This window comes from Mirounga leonina, unplaced genomic scaffold (genome assembly GCF_011800145.1).
Source record: "Mirounga leonina isolate KUSES-001 unplaced genomic scaffold, KU_Mleo_1.0 Mir_82, whole genome shotgun sequence".
Lineage (NCBI taxonomy): Eukaryota > Metazoa > Chordata > Mammalia > Carnivora > Phocidae > Mirounga > Mirounga leonina.
Window position 1 is genome coordinate 29,846,862 of NW_023270825.1, and position 23,508 is coordinate 29,870,369.

General features: G+C 33.2%; 1 protein-coding gene across 6 annotated transcripts in view; it reads right to left on the bottom strand.

Moving 5' to 3' along the window:
• The window catches only part of PCNX1 (pecanex 1), a 238,294-nt gene that overhangs the window by 141,996 nt on the left and 72,790 nt on the right, over positions 1 to 23,508 (bottom strand). For 4 of the 6 annotated variants that reach the window (XR_004677042.1, XM_034992840.1, XM_034992838.1 and 1 more), the window contains exons 7-9: positions 6,511 to 6,601; positions 4,937 to 4,994; positions 3,001 to 3,218 (exon numbers count right to left, since the gene is read on the bottom strand). Coding sequence is in view for 5 of the 6 variants with exons in the window: in XM_034992840.1 (XP_034848731.1) it covers positions 3,001 to 3,218; positions 4,937 to 4,994; positions 6,511 to 6,601 (367 nt within the window). In the remaining variant the exon portion in view is untranslated. Of the gene's footprint in view, positions 1 to 3,000; positions 3,219 to 4,936; positions 4,995 to 6,510; positions 6,602 to 19,338; positions 19,524 to 23,508 lie in introns of all 6 variants that reach the window. The other 2 variants (XM_034992837.1, XM_034992839.1) reach the window with 2 other exon arrangements.

The following is a 23,508-nucleotide window of genomic DNA, read 5'->3' on the forward strand; positions in this document are numbered from 1 at the left end:
TAACATTTGTTGCTTAATAACTAACTTGAATAGCAAATAAAAGGAGATATGCAAAGAAACACATTTAAAAAACAAAATCTCAAAACAATTTCTAGAAAATCAAAATGGAAAGTTATTTTATATGACAAAGTTTGTAACCAAATTTTGATACCAAGTGATTTCATTTTCCTCATCCTGAAATCACCTGAAATAATCTCAGAACTAATTTACCAGAATTACTTAAATACGGCTATGACATATATTGAAAATGAAGGCAGTAATAAAAACCATCAATGTTGCCTCTATCAAAGCTGCTGAGACAGTTCTATATTTCATTAAACTGACTAAATTAAACAATATGATGACCCAGATATTACATATAGCAATGAAGATGATTTTTATATGTCATACCAAAAAATAAGAATCTATCTCATTACTTGTTGGGGAAATTTTATTCATAAATGTTAGATACTTGCTAAAAGTCTTGTTTTTAAAAAACATTTACTGACATGGGAACATACTCAGTATATTTGCTATACAAAGAAAGCAGAACATAAAACTGTATGTACAGGAAGATACAAGTTGTTATTTAAAAGCATATACATATGGGTTAAAAAAAGACAGTGTATCAAAATGATACGACTAATACTGGTTCTCTCTGGGTAGAATTATGGTTGGCCTCTTCTTGTCTTAAAATCTTCCTATACATATTTAAATTTTCTAGAATAGGTAAAGAATTATTTTTATAATCATAAAATTTTTTATTAACTTTTTTTATTAAGTCAATGCCCTGTTTATAATCATCAATTGGCCTAAGAAAATTCACAAACATCTCTGTACTAGTTCATTTTATAGTCCTCTCAGATGAAAACAAGTCAACAGTACTCTCAAATCAGTAACTGGTATTCTCATTTGTTTTTCTATAGCAGTTGGAGAAGTCCAGATGTTTCCATGATCCTCGGCAGTTCTGCCATATTACATACGGTCTGTAGTTCTCGTCACTGAATGTATGCTCTCCTTAGGCTTTTGTTAGTTTTTAATTTTGATGAATTCAGTTTATCAACTTCATTTGTTGTTTTTGGTATCACATCTACAAAATTTTGCCTAACCCAAGGTCACAAAAACTTTCTCCTACTATGTTTTGTTTTGTTCTAGGAATTTTATTGCTTTAGATTTCACACTTAGACCTGATCCATTTTGAGTTAATTTTCATAATTTTATAAACGGTGCAATGTAAGTATAAAAGTTTTTTTTTTTTTTCACATGAAAATCCAATGGTCCCAAGACCATTTGTTGAAAAGCCTACCATTTCTCTACTTAACTGATTTGGGATATTATTTTGATGCCATTTAGGCTTGCAGTTTTCTTTATAGACAGGTGTTTAACTACAATTTCCACTTATTTAATAGATATAGTACCATTAAGGTAATGTATCTTTCAGAATGAACTATGATGATTTCTATCTTTCAAGAAATTTGTCCATTGTCAAATTTATTTACATACAGCTGATCATAATATCCTATTATCCACTTAACACCAGTAGAATCTGTAGTGATATCCCTATCTCATTCCTGTTATAAGCAATTTGTATCTTTTCTCTTCTTTTTTTTCCCTAATCAGCCTGGCTAAAGTTTTATTAATTTAATTGAGCTGCCCCTTCCCCCATTTGCACTCTGTCTCTCTCTTGCTCTCTAAAATAAATAAATTAAAATATCTTTCATGTCTCTACTTTTTTAACATATAGAGTATAATTATATTTGTTTTAATGTCTTTGACAGCTAATTCTAACATCTGTGACAATTACAGGTTGGTTTTGATTATTTCCCTCATAAATCATGTTTTACTGCTTCTTTGCATGTTTGGTAATCTTTGGTTGGATGTCATTGTGAATCCTTTGATTGGATGTCACTGTGGAAAATCTCTAGGTGGTGACAATTTTCAGATTTCTATAAATCTTAAACTTTGTTATGCTACTTGGAAACAGTTTGATCATTTTAGGTCTTGCTTTTATAACTTGTTTGTTGGGTCTGGAGCAGTGCCCATGTTACGGCTAATTATTCCCCACTTTTAAGGCAAGACTTTCCTGAGTACTCTACACAATGCACCATAAAATATGAATTATGAGTTTCTTCAATCAGATAGATGGGAATAGGCGCTATTCCTATCCCTGTGTCAGGCACTGTCCATCTATTTCTTTCACATGATTCTTACCCCGGCCTCAGGTAGTTTCTTCACATACATTCACTTATCAGTACTCTGCTGAAGAGTTGTGGAGACCCACTGTGGAACTCTGAGGTTCTCTCTGTGAATAGCAGTCCTCTCTCTGATATTCTGTCCTAGCTGCGTTGGGTGTCCCCAGACTCATAGCTCCATCTAATTCAGGAAGTGTGCTGGGCTCCACTTCAGTACCTCTTCCCTGTATCGGAGCCAGCAAGGAAGACTGGGAACTCTCTCAAGGCAGTAAGCTGGGGCAACTGTAGGACCCACATAATGTGTTTCCCATCTCTCAGGAATCACTGTCCTTTGTTTTCTTATCTCCAATGTCTTGAAAACCACTGGTTCATGCATTTTGTCTCTTTTTTGTTGTTTCAGATAGGAGGAAATCCAATCTTTGTTACTCCAGTCAATAGGAAGCACCAAGTTTTAATAGACTACTAGTACTGTTCATTATTAAGACTAGTACTACGGAACAGGGAAACAGAAGTTCCCTCTTATACCTTTCATATTTAGAGTCATATTACCTATAATCTTATGATTATTAACACTTCATATTTTCTGGCTTGTAAGTATAGTTCCATGATTCTTAATGATGATAAAAAGGATTTTTTTTGTATAAACTTATTAAAATTGCCACAAAAAAGTTTTTAATGGATTGAGGAACGTCAATGTTTAACTTAAATTTTATCTCAAAAGAACCAAAATAGAAAACATTTTCCAAAATGGTAACCAAGTGGTAATTAGGGACATTTCAATTTAAAAATAAAATCTGCACATATCTTTAATATCACACTGTATTCTCACCTATCAAACAGGGCCAAAAGTGTGAGTCTGTCAAAGTTAATGCCGATCCATAGCTGGGGTAAGATCCAAAAGCGATAATAGTGTTTAACCTTTTGAGCAGCTTCTTCTGTTGTACCATAAGTAGCTGCCAAGTCAGGGCTTAGATCAATGTCTTGTTGCTCCAACAAATCTGTATCGATGGTCAATAGTCTGTTCAATCGAATCTGCGGAAGAGAGAGCTAAAAGAAAGTCAGCACTGAAAGGCTTAAATATCTTGACTTAAGTCATGATTCAAGGGCTACTCAATCAGCTTGCAGATTATCTAAGTCCCCTTAATTCTCTACACTCCTTACAGATATTTTATGATCATTAGAAACTACAAAAGGTGATAATAGGAAGTAAACTTAAAGCAAATTAATCAATAGGTCTTTTGGAAAAGCTGTATTGGGAAAAGTGTTTGAAATCTTAACACTGTATGATTGTATAGCCAGTGAATCCATTAAAATCATGCACTGTGAATCATTAGTGGCTTCTCTTCTCCCTGCCACATTTATGGCCTTTTCTCAAAACTATGAACCTCACTACCAAGTTAAATCTAAGCTCCTCTGAACTGGATTCAATGCCTTCAACTCTCATTTCTTCCTACAGTCTCTTATCACTGTTGTTTTCAAATCCCTCTTACACCCCCTTTTTTTCTTTCATTTTGGCAGGCTACTCGTCCGAGGCTATAAGGAAATTACCACATTACATTTCTTTTAGCTTTAATTTATCCACTCAACAGTTCACCAGTTTCCCCTTTCTCTGAAAGTCTAAAGTGTCCCTTATCCAGCACAGCCCTAGCCAGGATTTCACTATCCCAAGGTTCCCATACTATTCAATCGTAGAAAACAAACAAAAAAACATTTCCCTATTTTTGGCTTTCCTATGAAGTTTCCAGGAATACACTCCAGCAAAAAAGCAGAGACAATCTTTACTTTTCAAACATATAAGTGGGTATAGTCAAGAAAATCTGCTTCCTATAAATAACATAGCCATTTTTATCTCTTAGCACTGACAAGTACCTCCCCAAACACTTTTTTTCTTATCCTCTGTGCCAGGGTTTCTCAATCTTGGCACTACAGGTATTTTCAGTCAGATAATTCTTTCTTTGGGGGTTGTGCTGTCCACTGGAGGACGTTTTATAGTATCCCTGGCTTTTACGCATTCACTAGATACCAGTAACATTCCCCTAGTTGTGACAAATAAAAGTGTTTCCAGACACTGCCAAATGTTGAAAACCATTGTTCTGTGCCAACTCACATCTATGGTCTTAAAAGCCAGCTCACAACTAATCATCTTCAGGAAGCCACTAATAATTAACCCCTTTGGCTCTACATTTATTTTTATGTATTTATGTGTTCCATATAAGAATTTCATTTTATATGTTAACTAATTGAATCTAAGTAAGATAAGTTAAAAAAGAATTTAATTTTGTTGTATTTTCTAAGTTCAATAAATACAGCTTGAGGGCAAAAGCTCTGTTATCTTTTTAAAATATCCCCACTGTACCTCACATGGTATATTTTTTACACAGCGATATCATCACTAAGCTTCCCACATACACACTGGTATATGAGTAACTAATAGTTAACAGTTGGATAATATAATATTCAAAATCATAATTTTCAAAGTCAAGTTTTAAGATGGCACAACCAGATTATGACATTGGTGAGTAAATGGACCTTTACATATTCTCAAAAGTATAATTACTGATTCATACACAGCTTATGAAACTTCATGGTGTCTTATATTTATTTCCTAACAAAGGACTTAACAAGAAGAGAGCCACTATGGAACAGCAAAGGAGATTTTGCCATAGTTTTCAACAAAACTGGTATTTCATAACCTCAATTTTTCTGATTTGTGTCGCTACTTAATCTGAATGTACATCATTTTATAAAAATAAAGGAAAACCTACCACATCATGTGGATAAAATCGAACTGAGGTAGAACTGGATACATGAGAATCCGTGTCACTAAAATAAAATGAAAAAAACTTTAGGGACTAAATAGCTTGTCAAGGAATAGAAAGAAAAATAAATCTTTTAACAATTATATGATATTTACACTGTCTTCACTTTTCCAAGTACTTCAAAATACAAAATCGCATTTTCCTACAGATGTGATTAAGAACATAGCCTCTGGGCCAGAGTATCTATATTCAAATCTCTTCATCAGCTAAATGAGATTTGGGAAAGTTATCCAACCTTTTACACTTCAGTGTCCACCTAAGTAACATAGGATAATAGTACCTCTTATCACAAAGTTCTTGTGAGATGGGTTTAAGAAAGCAATTAACATATTGCCTGGAGCCACAACAAATTTAAGCTATAACAGCTTAGAATGTGACCATTCCGCTTCCACAGTCAAGTTTAGATTTTTGAAACTTGACACCTTACCACATTTATGGTGTAAGGAATTGTTCTTATCTTAAATTACATTAAACATAATTGTTTCCATTGCTCCATCTTTCTATTGTTTTCACTGTTAGGAAATCACCTAACACTCAAATTTTTGGTCATTCTTGACAGGTCAGTTCTGAAACTGGACTCAAGAAGCTCAGCAAGTGTTCTATCTCTCCAGCAAGTTAAGCTAAGTGACTGCAAGATCCTAGTGCTTTAAATGGCCCCTAAAAACTTTAAAAAAATAAGTGAACTGCCCATAGATGTGTAACATTTAAATAGATGTGTCCCATTATTAAACATAAGTCCTAAAATAGGATTCAAATGATCCCTGCAAAAAAAAGTGAGCTAATCACTTAATAATGGATTTCAAGGCAACAACATGAATAGGTGAATAAGATTAAAATTTTAGAAAAAACTTTAATACATTCTAAGTTATATAACTGATTGCATGCTCAAGATTTCTATTTCTTATCTGCTTTTCTCCTAACTTCTTATCTTACAGTGTAATTTCTTCGTAAGGGAAGGAGAGAAAAGAAACTAAATGTAATATATGACCCATATTTTAAGAAATTCCTCTTTCTTATAGCTGGTAAACAAATTTTAAAAGAAAAGATGATCATGTAAAAAGATACTTGACCAAAACCCTTATGTAGAAATAAAATTTTTAAATTATACAAAGAGAACTGATGGGTTTGAACTTAATTGTGTATTTTTCTAATAAGCCTTTTTTAAATACGCTTTTTATTGATCTTGCAACACGCGCACATGTGCGTGTGTGTAGCACAAAATCCATAGTTAAATTTGAAATTGTGGGAAACCACCCCCCCACACTATAAGATCTACAGGGAATTTTTAATATTTAATATTTAAAATACAGAACAGCTTTTGTTTTAAGAATAATGCTATCTTTCTTCCAGAACAATAAATTCTACCTTAAATCTTTGGAGACAAATGCACAGTGAAAAATTATTTAAGCCAATGTGAACAAATGTTTTCAAAATAACTTTTCCATCTCAAGGACTAAAAGCTTTAAACATGGCAAATATATGCAAGTACATACATTCTCCTAATATGACTTCACACATACCAGATATTGGATGCTCTTCTTGCTGCTGGTTCAAAATTCACAAGTGACATATCACAGCCACCAGTCTCATAAAGCGTAGAAGAGAACTTACCTAGCAAATAAATGATTTTTTTAAAAAGCCATTAGAATACTCAGAATTTTTCCATCAGGAAACACTACATTTCAAACTTGTTACAATTTAAGAAAATGTACTACAGACTTTTCCCAAATATTTTAAAAACAATGGTCTGCCTGTAATTCAGCATGACGTGAACTGAAAAGGAATGCTGAACAGTGGGGCAAAATGTCAACGTACATAATCAGGTTTTAACAGTAAGGGATTTAAGTCAGCTTTGCAATCCAGTCTCCTCTTTTCTCCTCCCAGGACATTCTCAATTGAAGCAATCACATGAATGAATTTAATGTTTAAAAGGCACCTGACCATTTTGCACGTGGTGAGTGGCCATTTGGAAAGCTGCTTAAGTGTTAAGACAGCTCAAACTGCAAGACAACAAATTTCTGAGATTACCTTCAGAGAGTTTTGGGGTTTTTTGTTTTTAGTTTTGCCCTTTTTGTTTATTTAAACACAGTGTAATATTAGTTTCAGGTGCAGAATTTAGTGAGTCATCACTTACATACAACACCCAGTGTTCACCACAAGTGCCCTCCTTAATATCCGTTATGTTTGGTTTTTTAAGGACAAAATGAAGTGTCAAAATGGATCTAAGGAAGTTCTATGAATGACGTTATAATAACATTGGTGACAATTAACAATATTTAATGAGCATTACTAATTGCATGAGTCTGTAAGAACTTTATGAAAAAATTTAGTAACACCATTTGCTGTAACCAAGTATCTCTACAAAATCGATAAAAGGTTTAGAAATTACATTGGTTGCAAAGGAATATAAGCTTAAAAAACTCTTAAAATGAACTCTATAAGATAAAATGGTTTCTGATAGTGAAATTTTAAAAATCTGGAGACTGTGTGAAATGCATTCTTCACCATGACAACCCATGGTAGCCCTATCAGTGGTAAGGAGCATAAAGAAATTAATATATAAGTTTCCAGTAAGGCAATGAGATGAGGTATTTAACTGCAACCACTGGAGACTACTCCAGGCTGCTTTTGATTATTTTTTACTGATGTTATAAATATGACGAATCTTAAGGGCAATTTCAACTACATGGTAGGGCTAAAAGATCTCTCTTAGATGACTATAATGCAAACACGGTATACAATAAAGACTTATATTTAAATGAAATCTTTGAAAAATAACAATAACAGACCCCATAATATACTAATACTGTAACTAAGGGATTGCAGAACATTTCAATAATCACTTCATTCTTTAAAAGGATTAGAATCTTAAAAGTATTAAATAAGATTATTTGGGTCAGACAGAATACGCAAATATTTTATTATGATGTTTTCTGTAGTAGCATTTTTTTTGGTCAGAATAATATACTCCTGCGACAAATAATATAAAAAGCATTCTGTGAAATGTTTTCTTCATGTGCTGTTTTTCAAGGATTATTCAGCATGTGGATTATCTAAAACTTTGCTTTTTACCACCCCCACATGCCACCCTCATCTTTTAGTCATGAATCATTCACTCTTAGCACCTCTAACACAAACCAGATTCATGAACTAAAATGAAATAATAAAAGCTGTCCACTTGGCTTCTTGTTAGGTGTATTACTGAAAAACTTTTGAAGTGATAAGGTGGTTGCAGAAATTTTTAGTGAAGAAAAAAATTAAACAAAAATACGCCTGACTGAGATTTCAAAATTATTTTTAAATTATAATTTTTTATCCTGTGCTCTTTCCTCTCTTACAATGGAAAATGAAAAATCGGCTGTGCTACAATTAGCTTACATTAATAGAAAAAAGAAACATCTGATCAAAATCAGATTGCATAAATGCAGAATAATTATAAATCCATGTAAATGACTAAATCAGAGAGTTCACAGAGAGCTGGCAGGGGTTGGCTACTATGTGTGAAATCCAGTAAGATCTGAATAGATAAAAATAGGTGTTTTTATTACCTAATGTGTGTGTATTTTTAGAAATAACTTAATATTATATTCAACAGAATTTAAATTATTGGAATATATTCTGAGTAATTAAGCATTGTATCAGATTTTTAATAATAAAACTGTTTGGGGAATACTGAATATGATAAATATTTATATGCAACTGAAATTCACTAAAGAAATTATTCTTTCTAATATTCAAATGGAACAGTAAAAGAACATTAAGTCATTATACAACTGTATTATCTTCTATGTATAGATGTCTCCTATGAAACATGGTTGCATTTTAAATAAATAGAAACATAAAAATAAAGCATGCCCTCCAAAAAGCTCCTTAGACAAAAAAAGCTGGAAAAACTGAGTAGTTTTATTACTATATAAATCTAGAACTCTGAATGCTTCTTTACAAACCAATGACTAACAAGTTGTAAGTTTAAAAATTTAAACGACGCATAAAATACATTTATGAAAAAGGAAGCTATAATTTTAACAAATGTGCAATGACTTCATCAACAGTGTTTTTTTCTCCTTTTTTTTTTTTCCCTAAGAAGCTTGTGTCTACATACTAAATTTAAGAAGATGCTCAGGTCAGAACAAGCTAACACTGTATTAAGGCTTCATGCTATTTTCCTAATATAAGTCCACCAAAAGAACAGATTCTATGTCTCCCCTTACATCTTTGGACTTGGCAACTAGTATCACTTCAAAAGAAGTGATACTATTTTATTCAGAGGATAAACAACTCAGGAAAAATTACACTAAAAAGTGTTTAGTTTAAGGTTTCAGTGAAGAACTTAGTAATATTTTAAGGTATAATAATCTACTAAAAGCATCTTCAAAAATAACCAAACATAAAGAAGCATATATTACCATTAGTTTATAAAGATTAAGAATATCCTAAATTTGTACAAATATCCTTAGCATATGTAACAATTTTACATATATCTCATTTAAGATTAAAACCATAATGTAGTTATCCTTTAGGTCCAAAATAAAATGTGCCTTTAATTAATAATCCTGTTTTTACTCTGTATTAAGGAAAAGACTAAGTATTGATTTTTTCTAATTAATATAAATTGAGAAGGAGAATATCAATGAAATGTGTCCTCACATGAATTATTATTAAAAACTAAGTCATCTCATCATATCCAACTCCCAGGTCATAATTAATTATATCTAACAGAATGGCTTTGTCATGATTTTAAAAGGAAACAGTTACTTTCTGACAAAATAAACAAGACTAGAGAGAGGCTGAAATTTCAGGCTTAATAGTATTGGCCACAAGATAGCATCTCTAGAGATAAAGAAAAAAAAAGGTACTGGTATTTCTCAGTTTTGAATGTTCGATAGATTGCCATTGCCTAAAAAAATTACATTTCATTACACAAAACCATTTTTTTAGGTAGGAGAATTTCGAATAACCGTAAGTCAATAAATAAGTGATGAACAACAGGAAGATGAGTAAAATTAAGATACTGAATTAAAGAAAAGGACACTCGAGACATTTCCCTGAAGCCATGAATGGTGCAGCAGACAAACTCAAACACTGGCAAGACACTGATAAAAGACATGAGAAATCAATGGGATCCTCTAACTCATCCTTTCAATAAAATTCCTTGCTACATGGCACAAACTGTATAAAGACTGCTCACTCAGCTAGGAAACCCTAATGCATTCTTGATGTTACTCATTTTACTTATGTACCTTGGAAAGAGGTAGTTACTAAGATCATCTGTAGGATTTTTCTAATCCTCTCAGTTCCAACAACAAAGGAGGCCTCTTAAATCTCTTGATTTCGTTCTTTGGACCCCCTTCCCACCTCCGTTAATTCTGCATCCTCTAAGCCTAATCCTGGTACACCGTTAAATGAGTTCTTTCTTTTCTAGTACTAACTCTTAGGGCAGGCAGGGGCTACAAGAGGAAAGCCAGATACAAGGGAGGCAGCTTTTTTATAAAGTGCTTTTTAGAAGGCTATCGGAGGATGTGCTTGCTTCAGCAGCACATATACTAGAAGGCTACTGGAGGACCACATACATCTACGTGACTAACTTAAGTACTCTACAAAAAGTGCTTATTTCTGATGTGAGGAGTATTGTGTTCACAATGCTACTTCAATGAATATATTATTATACTTTTAAGAGACAAGACCTTTAGGGCGCCTGGGTGGCCCAGTTGGTTAAGCGACTGCCTTCGGCTCAGGTCATGATCCTGGAGTCCCGGGATCGAGTCCCGCATCGGGCTCACTGCTCAGCGGGGAGTCTGCTTCTCCCTCTGACCCTCCTCCCTCTCATGCTCTCTGTCTCTCACTCTCGCAAATAAATAAAAATCTTAAAAAAAAAAAAAAAAGAGGGGCGCCTGGGTGGCTCAGTCGTTAAGCGTCTGCCTTCGGCTCAGGTCATGATCCCAGGGTCCTGGGATCGAGCCCCGCATCGGGCTCCCTGCTCGGCGGGGGGCCTGCTTCTCCCTCTCCCACTCCCCCTGCTTGTGTTCCCTCTCTCGCTGTGTCCCTCTCTGTCAAATAAATAAATAAAATCTTAAAAAAAAAAAAAAAAAGGAGAGAAAAGACCTTTAAGACTAGTCCCAGTTTCTTGGATAGCGCCACCCTTAATCATGAACGGTACCTATGAGTCTCTGAGGAAACATGAGTTTTCACCCTGACAGAAAGACTCATTTTATTTCTGCTTATCGGTTAATGGGCTTGTTTCTCCAGATCAGGGGTCAGCAAACTTTTTCTACAGAAGGTCAAAAAATAAATACTATAGGCTGTGCAGGACAGATGGTCAGATACAACAATTCAAGACTGCTATTGCAGCATGAAAGCAGCCACAGAAAACATATAACATATATTTATTTTATTTCATTTAAAAATTAAGCATCAAGCTGAAAGGATTTACCCCACGGGCCACCGTTTGCCAACCCCTGTCCTAGACCAAAAGCCTTAGGCTTCTAAAACCTTTTTAACTATTGTACTACCATGATAATCAAGTCACTATGCTACTTGTAATTAAAAGTTTCAATACTGAGAACCAGTCCTTCTTCCTGGGATGTTCAACACCGAGCTAGGTTTTTCAAACAGGAGAACAATAAGGAAAAGAGCAGGTATGAGAAGAAAGAGCCTTTGAGGACTGGTAAGGAAAGACAGAGGTCTCTACTGCTTGGCAACAGTAAAATAGATTTGCAGATACAATTTACTGACATGGCCATTGTCCTCTAGTTCTGACTCAACACCACATGCCTTAATTCATTAAGTCTCCACTCTCACTACCTAATCCCTAGGATCAGGTGAACCTTCCAAAAGTGAATGTACAAGTTCATATTCTGCTATGATTTCATCATCTGCTCACATTTTCTTTCAAAGGGATGTCTTCCTTATCTTGGTAAAATCTACAAAATGACAACGATACTGACAACATTATAAATGATCAGGTAAACAAAAAGGCAAGACACAGAATTGGAGAAAATATTTGTAATTTGTATCTGACAAATTATATCTAAAATATAAAAAAAAAACTGACACCTCAATAATAACCCAATTTTAAAAGTGAGCAAAAGATCTGGACACACTTCACAAAAGAAGACATATGCATAACCAATTAACACATCAAAAGATGCCCATCATCCTTACTCATAAGAGAAATGCAAATTTAAGCCACAGTAAGATACAACCATTGGGGCCAAAATTTTAAAGGCCAACAATAACAAACTGGGACAAGAATGGGAACAAGCGCAATTTGCATACACTGCTGGTGCGAATGTAAAACCACTTTTGAAAACAGTTAAGTTTTATTAACGATGGCCTGGAAACAACACAAACATCTATCAGATGAATGGCTACACAATATACATATATTATACAATGGAATAATACTCAGCACAAAAAAAGAATAAACTAACCCACGCGAAACAATAAACTCAAAAGCATCACATTAGGTGCAAAAGGCCATATTATGACTGTATTTAAATGAACTCCTAGAAGAGGGAAAACCATAATGACATAAAGTACGCAGTGGCTGCCTGTGGTGGGGGCGGAGGAAGGACGGACTGCAATGGAGGCAACAATAAATCTTTTGAAGATGATGGAAATGTTCTGTATCTTCATTGTAGTATTTCAAAGGTGTGCACATCTATTACAACTCATCCAATTGTACATGTTAAATGGATGCAATTTATCATACCTAAATTATAGATCAATAAAATTGATTTAAAAACAAAGAAGAAAAAATGACTCGTCAGGTAAGAGTCTCAGTAGATGGATACTCATGAGACAGCACGTAGTCAGTGGAATTACTACAAAATACAAATCAAGATTTTGGAGAGAGTGATATTTGTTGTTTTTGCATTTCATTTTTAAAAATACCATGCGTCATCAGATTCAAAAGTAGTATATAAAATGAAGAAAAGTTCCCCACTCCCCAGAGACAGCCACTGTGTTCTCCTGAATAATTTTTATGTACATTTGTCCTAAGACAATTAGATCCCTCTCCTCACACACATTTTCTAAAATTTACTTCTTTTGCTTACTAACTAGCTTAACTTTTCATGTCAATAATAAAGATGCATCAAGTTCTAAATATGATACCATGTTTATGTACTATCGTTTCTTTTAGGGGTTCTCTAACAACAGACATTTAGATTGTTTTTCAAAATTACAAACAATTTTTCCAAAATTACTAACAATGCTACAATGAATATCCATGTACATATATCTTTGCCAGTTTGTAAAATCTGTAGACTAAAAGCCATCGACATTTTTGGTATGTAGTTCTAAACTGCCCTCCAAAAGCATTCAGTCTTCAGACCCTTTCCAATAATAGACATACTACACATTCAAAGATGAAAAAGATCTCAACCTTGTTTTTAATTTGCAATTTAAAAAATTATGAGTAAAGCTGAACTGTTTGCCTATGATTGCAAACCACCTGTATTTTTTTAAACTCTCAATCTTTCTAGTTATTAATCTTTATCTTACTGATTTGAAGTGCTTATTGTGGCAAAGACTGATGACTGACCTCCAGTATTCATCCCTTCCTTTTCCTTTCCATAATATGACATTCCTCTCACTGAATCTCAGCTGGGCCTGTGTCCACCTAATTAGAGACATTTCCTAGCTAGCCTCTCCTGCAGCTAGAAGTTGCCATGTGACTACGTATGGACCCACAGGAGGTGAGAGAAAGTGACAGGCACATGTCTCAAGTCACAATGTGAAAGATATGGGCTAACTGTCCTTACATTTTTTAGCAACACTTCTCTTCCTGTTTTTCAGATAAATGTCAACAACTGGAGTAGTCACCATGGACCAGCAGGGAAGCCACATGTGGAAGAAACCAGAACCAACCCATCTGCTGGGGACAGCTCCCATTAAACTGTTTGAGAGACATGTAAACTTCTCTTTCAGTCACTGATCAGTGAAGAGCTGGGGCGGGGCGGGGCGGGGCGGGGGGGATCCTCCAATAAAGAATCCAACCTGTATTTCAGTTAATGCTTAAATTAACCAAATTTAACTTAGGATCTTAAAAATGTTAATGTTAGAAAGTGATAATCTAGTCTAGTACTTCAGTGAATTCTTTACAACAGAGACAAACAAGAAACAAATTGGATATCTCAACCAGTCCCTGTTATCTTGTGCAAAATTCCAGAGCAGTTCAGGCATCCAAAAATTTTAAAAATAATATACTAGAAGTCTTTCCACAGTAACAGCGATAAACTTCTGAGCATTGTCCAGGGGATAAGGTTAGAGCAGATAGTTTATCTAGGTTTATGTTTCATTTATAATATTTGGGGAGATAAAACATACACTATCAAATCCTGCCAGATATAGTGTAAACTGGGACAAGCTTCCATAAAGCAATTGACAGTGTATGTCAAAGCCCCAAAAATGTTTATTCCCCTGGATGATTCCCTTCAAAATATTTATCCTAAGGAAATAACCACAGCTGTACTGAAAGGTTTATGTAAAGGATGTTCAGCAGAGTGTTTACTACAAGAGGAAATATCAGGAATCATCTTGAAGACTAACAATGGGGTTAACTGGTTAAATAAATTATGATTAAATAATGTTAATAACAATGATTATTAACATTAATAGCAATTATTATTTACGTAATTGACTTATTATTGCCAGCAATTATTCTAATTGCTTTGCATATTTTAATAGATATAATAATCCTCACTATAAACCTGTAAGTATTATTATTACTGAGCCTTTGATAAATGAGGAAACATAAACAGGGAGAGAAAATAACTTGACCAAGGTAACACAGCTAGTAAGTAGCAGAGCGTGGATTAGAAGCCATGAAGTCTGACTCTAGAGTCTATTATGCTATACTGCCTTTCATGGAGATTTAAGAGATAAAATAATATGCCATCACCTACAAACAAGTTAAAGAACAATTAATAACATGAGTAAATAACACGTGCTAAGTGAAAAAAGCAAGATACAAAAGCTCATATGGTAGCACAAAAGTCACACATCATGATCCCAATTCCGTTTCAGAAAAGTACATAAATGTATCCATTAAAAAAGACAGGAAGGAAAATTCATAAAATTTCAATAGTGAATATCTCTAAGTGATGAAATTACAGATGACTTACTTTTCATTATATTTTTGAGTATTTCTAAACTTGTATTTGTTATAAGAATGAGAAAAGCACATCCTAATTTTATCAAAAGAATATATCCCAAAACCCATTAATATTTCCTTTCAGCTATAACAAAGGATGTTTACTGCTTCAATAGAAATAAACATTTAGTTTCATTTGTATATACTTTGTGTTGCACTCCGCCCCAAATAAAATAGAATTCAGTATTTTTATGTATTCAAAAATAACAATAAAGAATAAAGGACAAGATCAAAGTTGCTGCAAAAAGAATCTAACTTTTTGTTTAGATGAATAAAAATGATCTGCCATAACATAGGGCAGTGAAGAATAGACTCAGATCCTTTATACCCTCTTAACTCTGTATTTATAGTAACAAGGAAGTGCCTATAATGTAGCACAAAATGCTAAGAATAGTACATAATATATATAACCTTTTTAAATACCAAGACTAACTCTAAAAATCTGAAAGTATCTAAGCCCTTGCTCCTTAAAGTAAAAAATTTAAAAGCCTCCAAATCATATTTCTGCTTAATAATGCATAGCTGTTATAAACCGCTTAATAAAAAGGGCAATAGGGTACTGCCCGATTTAAGACTTTTTCTAGAGCTGACCACATTTTCGAGTTAATAAGTTCTGTAGTAAAGCAGATTATCTCAAAGAATACCTTCTTTGTCAATCCTTGCATAGCAATGAAACAAAAGAAAACCTTAGAAAAAAATCAATTCACACATCACTTTTTAAACCTCTAATGCATTAATGAAATTAAGAAAGTCTTAAATTCATCAGAGGAATACCATCTATGATATTTACATATTTTATATTTTAAACAGATATAAACTTGTCCTCATTTCTTGTCTATAACAGTTTATCTTTTACATGAAAATTTTATGTAATTTTATATATACTTTTTCAAAGCCTTTCCTCACCACTGACCACTAATTTCATACACAGAAAACACACGTAAGTTTTCCTGCTTTACCAGACCTTATCTAGAACATTTCCTCTGAGATGAGCTACATACTAAGAGTTTAATTATCAACTATACAGGCATTACATCAATTTATTAGTCTTAATTTACAAGAGGAAGCTGAGATTAACATAAAAACTGAGAAGTGATTGCCAAGTTTTATAGAAAAAGCCTAATATATCTAAGATAGAACTTTAAGGCTACCTGGATTCAGTCTCCCGTGTGACTCATCTGGGCACCTAAGCACAGCTTGTTTTATTAAGTATAACTGCGATTTAATTCAGAATATAGTAGGAAATCAACTGCAAACAAATTGAGTCCACTAAAAGACTACTGAAAAGGAAATTAACCTTTAAGATGTGGTTAAAAAAAAAATATGTTACACTGAAAGACTTGAGAAATTCTTAGATAGTAACTGCCTTTTTAAAGATGTTAACTTCAAAACTTATCTATCACTTACATCATTTGAACCTTTTTTTTTTTTTTGCACGGAAGTGAAGTCTATAAATAAGAAAATCACCCAAATTTTTCCAACCAGGTTCTAACTTATATACTTATAACTCAGTTTTTTAAAATTATGATTAACAATTATGCCTGCTGAGTATGTATGATGAAAATATTTCCTTCAGCTGAAAAGCTACTAATAAAATCCATAAAACAGCATCTTCAGTGAATTTTTCTACCATGTCTAATGTTACCTGGTAACCTTGAAATGCTAGTTAAAATTCAACAGAGAAATAAGGTTTCTCAGGGTTTAATATAGGAAATGGATGTGGTTATCTAGTAGGACACCACAAAGTAAAGATGTAGAAAACAGTTAAGAAAACTACCTAGGCTTAGAATTAAACAGTGCCTGGTTGCAAGTTTCCTTTAATCCAAAAAAGTTATACCTCTGCTTAAACAACCAATTATAATCTATATATGTGTACAGATGCAAACATTTATATACACTCAAACATACATATGTATGTGTGTATATATATTTTTGAGTATTTTATATAAATGTATTATGTATATATATATACATTTTCACATGTATAGATTTGTACATTTAAAAAATTTTCATTGAAGAAGCTAAATTTAGAAACAATTCTTTCTAAATATTCCATACTTTTAGGGAATATCATGACTAACTTTATTAAGATTTTATTTATTTATTTGAGAAAGAGAATGAGCGAAAGAGCATGAGCGGGGTGAGGGGCAGAAGGCGAAGCAGACTCCCCACTGAGCAGGGAGCCTGATGCGGCTTGATGCCGGGACTCCGGGAACATGACCTGAGCAGAAGGCAGACGCTTAACCAACTGAGCCACCCAGGTGCCCCAATATCATGACTAACTTTAACATCTGAGTACCCAAATTCATTTACCCAAAATTATCTTACCACCGTTAATTATAATCATGTAGAAATTAAACCACGCAACAAAAATATTCTAGTGGAATATATTATAAAATTATAAAAATCAGTGTCTCTACAATTCCTTTAAGTTCAACTGCAGCCCATTTTCAGGATCTTTTTTGGCCAACTTCATTTGATATGGTACAGGTATACACTGTCCACGGTTGCTCATTATCACAGTACATTCAATTTGGCAGCATCCAGCTACCACAGGTCAATAACTAGCTACCAGAAGGCAGGTAAGAAAAAAATCCATATTTCAAGACAACATCCTGAATATTCACCCACAGATGCTAAAGTCACCTCCAGACTTCATCTTCAGAACTGTGTAGAGAGTTCATATGTACATATTTTCAATAATCTGCAAGTGGATTGAAGATGGGATTTTACAATGAAGGTTCTCTTAGCAAGTTTTTCAAGTAAATTAGTTTTTTATAGAGGAAAATCATCTACTGCATCATTTTATGCTCCATTTGACAGAAGTCTAAAAATCCAAAACAGATAAAAATTAAGCCATAATTTTATTTTAGCAAATCCGCTACCACAGACCCAATGGGCAATGGTGATGGTCACTGTAATTTTATATGCACAAACTGACAAAAAGACTACGGGGGTTATGAGAGAAATAGTGACAGAAAGACATTAATTGAATAGATTTGCAACTAAAAAAAGTATCAATATTTTAACTCAAAGCAAGTAACTAAACTGAGGACCCTCCTAATAAACCCCCTTGCTTTTTCAAATTACAAACGCAAACACAAAAGCACTCTAAAATTTAAATGTTTTATTGTCTTCTTTTATTTTGAAATCACTATATATGCTAATGTTATAAATATCTTAGTGACCATTTTCAAGTTTCTCTAAGATTTGCTAAAGATAATTATTGTCATCAATATGCATATTTAATACTTGTTAACTCTCTGGAACTAATAAGGATTTTTACAAAATGGGAAGAGTCAACAAAGAGCACATGAAACTGGGAACCTTACACCACACATCCTTCTAGCCAAAGTGTCAAGTGGATTATCATCTTTATAAATTAAACAGTTATAAACATGGATTAACAAAATCACGGTGAGCAAATGTAATGCTTTCAACTGTGTGTTTTTTAATAAAATTTTCTTCATTGTATTAACTTAAATTGCTATGAATCTGCATTCTGAACACAAGAAAGATGGATTATACAGAGAAACAGAAGACCAAAGCAGTAATAAATACTGTCTTTAAGGTACAAAACAGGTATTTGAGTGGATATTAATAACTTTTATAGATGTATTAAAAGGAAAAAGAAAAAATTTGATGAAGTTATTGATATTAGTGTAGCGCCATGGCACCCTCAGAGTACTGCATTTAGGATTATAGTAAGTCTATTTCAGGTGACAGACATTGAAGTGAAATACAGAATACCCAGAAGAAAGATTCTGTAGTAATACACCATTAGAAAGTATTTATGCTTTTCATGAAGCACATTCAGTGAATTCAAAGAAATTAAGGTTTAATCAAAATAACTTTTAAAATATCAACACTTCCCCTCATAGTATAAGTGCCAAGGAATAACAGAATTGCCCGAATCACTATAAGAGAACGCTAAAGCATGAACATTTATTAATACTTTTAACTACCTATCAGTAACAGACATGCTAAGAAAAATGCAGAATAAATGTTGAGAGAAAAACAGAGAATGGGAAAGCAAGTCAAATTTTCCTCACACACTGGACATATCCTATAAAAAGTGCTCTTATGCATAGTTCCAAATGAAGCTATCTCACAAAAGAAGAGCAATCATTGTTACCCATTATCTGCTGCGTTACAGTTTTGTTATCACCAAGATTACATAAGGCCTGCGTACCAAGTTCATCGTGCAAACTGCTGCCGCCTACAGCAGATGCATTGTCATGTGAGGCTTCTAAGTGGATACTCCCATTTCTCACCAGCAAGGACGCACTAGCACTGAGCACTGCAGCCTGGGAAGGGGGGCGGGACTGGACTTTGACCTGGGCTGTGGACTGCTGGCCTTGCTGACCATCTTGAAGGCTAGGAAAAAAGATGGATTGGGGAGACATTACAGGGAAGAAAAGAAAAAACAATAGCTAGAATGAAGTCAACATAGAAAACTGATTTCGAAATGTAACCTGATTTTTTCAGTGTAACCTAAGAAAGAGCTAACAAACTTTGTAAAATATACAGATTGTAATGCTGTCTTAAATCTTCTGGTCCTTAGAACATAGTGATGAACACAGCAAACATTTAATGTATATCTAAGCTAATCCACCTGTGACTTTTTCCCACTGCAAGCCAACAAAATTCTAGTACAAGGACAAAGAAAGCAGCAAAGAAACACAAGCATTAAACATATGTGGGTTGCAGCTCGTCCCCAACAGATAAATCCTCTTGTTCAGTTTAAATACGCACTTTTATTTATAACCTTTATAATAATTCTAGAATTGTGCTTTCAAACATTCCGGCATCTCAAATTCACAATAAAACAAAGTTTTTATGCACTTGAAAACCAAAGAATATTTATCAAATGCAACCAAGGTGACAATTTTGAATCAAAAGAAAATCACAAACAAATGTAAGAGAAACAGAGTAACAAACACTGACTCAACCAAGTGAAATACAAATGATGGTGGGATGCTGGAAGTGTGATTAATTTATAAAGTATTTTTCTATGAAACGCCTACATATTTTTTAAAAAAGGCCACAGGCTCTATATACATGTTACTGCCTTCTCCAATCCATTTCATTTTCATTAACAAGGACCCATCATTTTAGAAAATCTTAAAAGTAATTTGGAAACCAGTAATTTCTCAAGGGATATTACAGTCTTTTTTAAATCTTACAGATTTTTTAAATACTTGGTATTTTATTAGAAGTTTGTCATTTATTAAATTTATAAAAAATCATCTAAATATCTAAAAATCTATAATTAAGAAAGTATTATATTCTTAACTCATTTTATATTTTAGATATTTATTTTAAAATACTATGAATTTTAATGTTCTTAGTATAAAACTCAAATTTAAAGTGATGAAACTCATAGAAATATTTTCAGTATAATTATTATATGTCATTCTCTACATGATACTCAAAGTAACTCTGCATTCTGTTATTAGACCTTTTAGGAAAAAAAAAAAGAAAATGCTGCTTAAGATGGCCTCATTCAGTTACTTCATCATTTTCTTGAGTATCAACTTCTTTATAATGTTTTGAATTCAATGCATTGGCTTCTCTGATGCCTATAAAACAAACTCATCTGCACAGGCTATGAAAAGAGCTGTAATTTGAAGTAACCATGTAATAAAAGACTAAGTAGAAAATATTGCTTATGTTGCTTAAGCCTGTGGTTATAGCAACAGAATCCACTCTGGAATTGCACTGTCTGATATGGTAACCACATGTGACCACCTCAACTCAAATTTGAGTTCCTCAGTCCCACTAAGCACATTACAAGTGCTCAACAGCCACATAAAGTAGCTAGCGGCTACCATAGCTAAAAGCTACCAGAGAGCAGCTAGTAACAAGTGCCCACCACACTGGACAGTGTGAATTAGGTATTTCCACCACCACAGAACGTTCTAGTACCCATCACTACCTGGAACATTCACATTTCAGGCTTCTTTTAGAGCCAAAGAAAAGTATACACTCTAAGTAGAGCAGAGGAATGTACAGAACACATGAAAAAAACCAAGTCTACATAATGTTGACTTGTCGATGCTTACTTGCATTATTTTTTTAAGTCATAACTATGAAAGTATTCATTTAATAACTTCTTTGGAGTAGAACCTCTGTACAATCAACATAAATCAAGGGATGATCTTGGGAACTAATATAATCAAATATGGTTGTATCTTCCATATATACATAGTAAGTCTGTTACTCTTCCTCAAAATCTATCTAAAGTTATCCACAAACCTTACAAAAATGACCAAATTTCACAAAGGGGAAAATTCTGACGAATAAAATGTTTAAGTAGTTCAAGTACTAGGTCCCTTCTGATTTGGAAGACATTAAGAATTTTATACAATAAGTACTCAACAAATTTTTCTATCCTTTTTTGTTTTCACTTAAAGTAAAAAAGATGCTATATGACAGTTAGATGTATTTTAATATGAACACATTTGAGAATACAGTAATCCTCAACATATCCAAATACACAAAAAGGTTTTTAAAATATCAGGCAATGCATGGAAATCAATTCCAGAATAAGAGAAGCCAAGGAAACAAGTGAAAATCTATCTGGCCGTCAAGTTTTGAACATCAAAAACTAGTCATAAATGTTATGTCCCTTCAATTCCTGTTTTCAGAATCCTTCAACAAAAAAGCATGTCATTTTTGCAGAAGTTGGTAGGAAAACTACTCCTGGTGGGTTGTACTTTACCTAACTAATAATTGGCAGGAACTAATATTTTTCAAAGTACCAATTATCTATCAAAACTACCAGTTTGAGAAAAGGTAGAAACTATTCTACAACATAGCAAAAGGAAAGGTAGAAATTTAGGTCTAATTATTGGCTATCAATAGCATCACTGACATGCAATCTTACTAATTAACATTTCCAATTTAAACAGCAGAAAAAATATAGCTGGTCTTGGTCTTTCCTTCCTCTGTACTACTTATTTAGTATTTGGCACACTCTGTCTTATATTGTTGTTTTTGTATGTGTCTCCACAACTAAGAAATAAACCCTAAGAGTATGATTGCATTATTCTTATGAATCTCCAGATTTCAGAGAACACTCAAAAGATTGTTTTAAACACAGTACACAAACAACAAATACTTGGTGGATTTATTCCTGAGCACCACAAAATGATCCCTATGAATTTCTAACCATGGACTGTTGTAACTACTATGACCTTGTTTGATTACAGATCTTTCAATCTTTTAATACTTAAAAAAATAAACATAGGAACACAATAAAGCTTTTTTCCCTTCCCCAAAATGTACTAATTTCTTTTCATTCCAGTCCATTAACTAGACTACTAAAAGATACCATATGTGGGTTGATAAAAACAGATAAATATGGAACTCTTAGTTTTATAAAATTTTTAAATATTAATCTCTGCTTTCATCTCTAGTAACTGAGAAGAACTGGCAAGGGCCTATAAAACCTACGTACAAGGCTAACTTAATGAAAAAAACACCTTTAAAACTAATTCTGAAATAGGACATTCTAACAATTATAAAAAAAGATTTGCAAATTCCCTTTGTGAAGAAATTTATGATTCACTCACAACCCTTAGAGACATATATTTAACCAAGTTGCTTTTGATTGTCAAATACTTAAACTATTCATTAAAGTTTAAAATAAGTACATTTTACTGGTATTTACATAACTGTAATTAAATTATTATCACTCCTATTCCATTTCCTTTTGACAAATAAGTTTTCCAACTTTTCCATGACCATGCCATCCATATTTAAAGATGAGATTATTATGTAACTCAAACTGAGAATTAACACCAACATTCTCTACCTAAATTTTTTTGCAATTAAAAAAAGATTTTATCAAATTGGTGTTTCTCCTAATTCCTCTAAGCTAAATTTTATCTTATTTCATCCATGATGAAGTCAGCCTATTTAAGATACATGCAAACTTTATACTGGAAATATCCTGGAACCATAATAAAATCTACATGCTGACTATTAGACTGCTTTAGAAAACTTCTAATGTGAGCCCTTTACAAATAAGCTTCATACCATATCCTCAGTTGACTGGTGATGTATTAAAATTCTACATAATTGGCTAGAGTTAGTTCTTTAATATTCCACCAGGCAAAGAAAAAAAGTAGTATGTCTGCATTTGTTTGGTGAGAGTGGGATCTAGCAGGGTCATTTGTGGCAAAGAATGAAAAGATTTGTAAAGACTAAAAGGAGAAAGTTAAAAAAAGGATTAAGAAATATCAATATGGAGTAAGAAAGCAAATATGTCTATGGCCAAGTATTATTCAAGGGGCAAAATGAAGCAGTTAGAAAAAAAACAAAACAAAAAGTAAATTGAAATGCTGAGCTCTTTCTG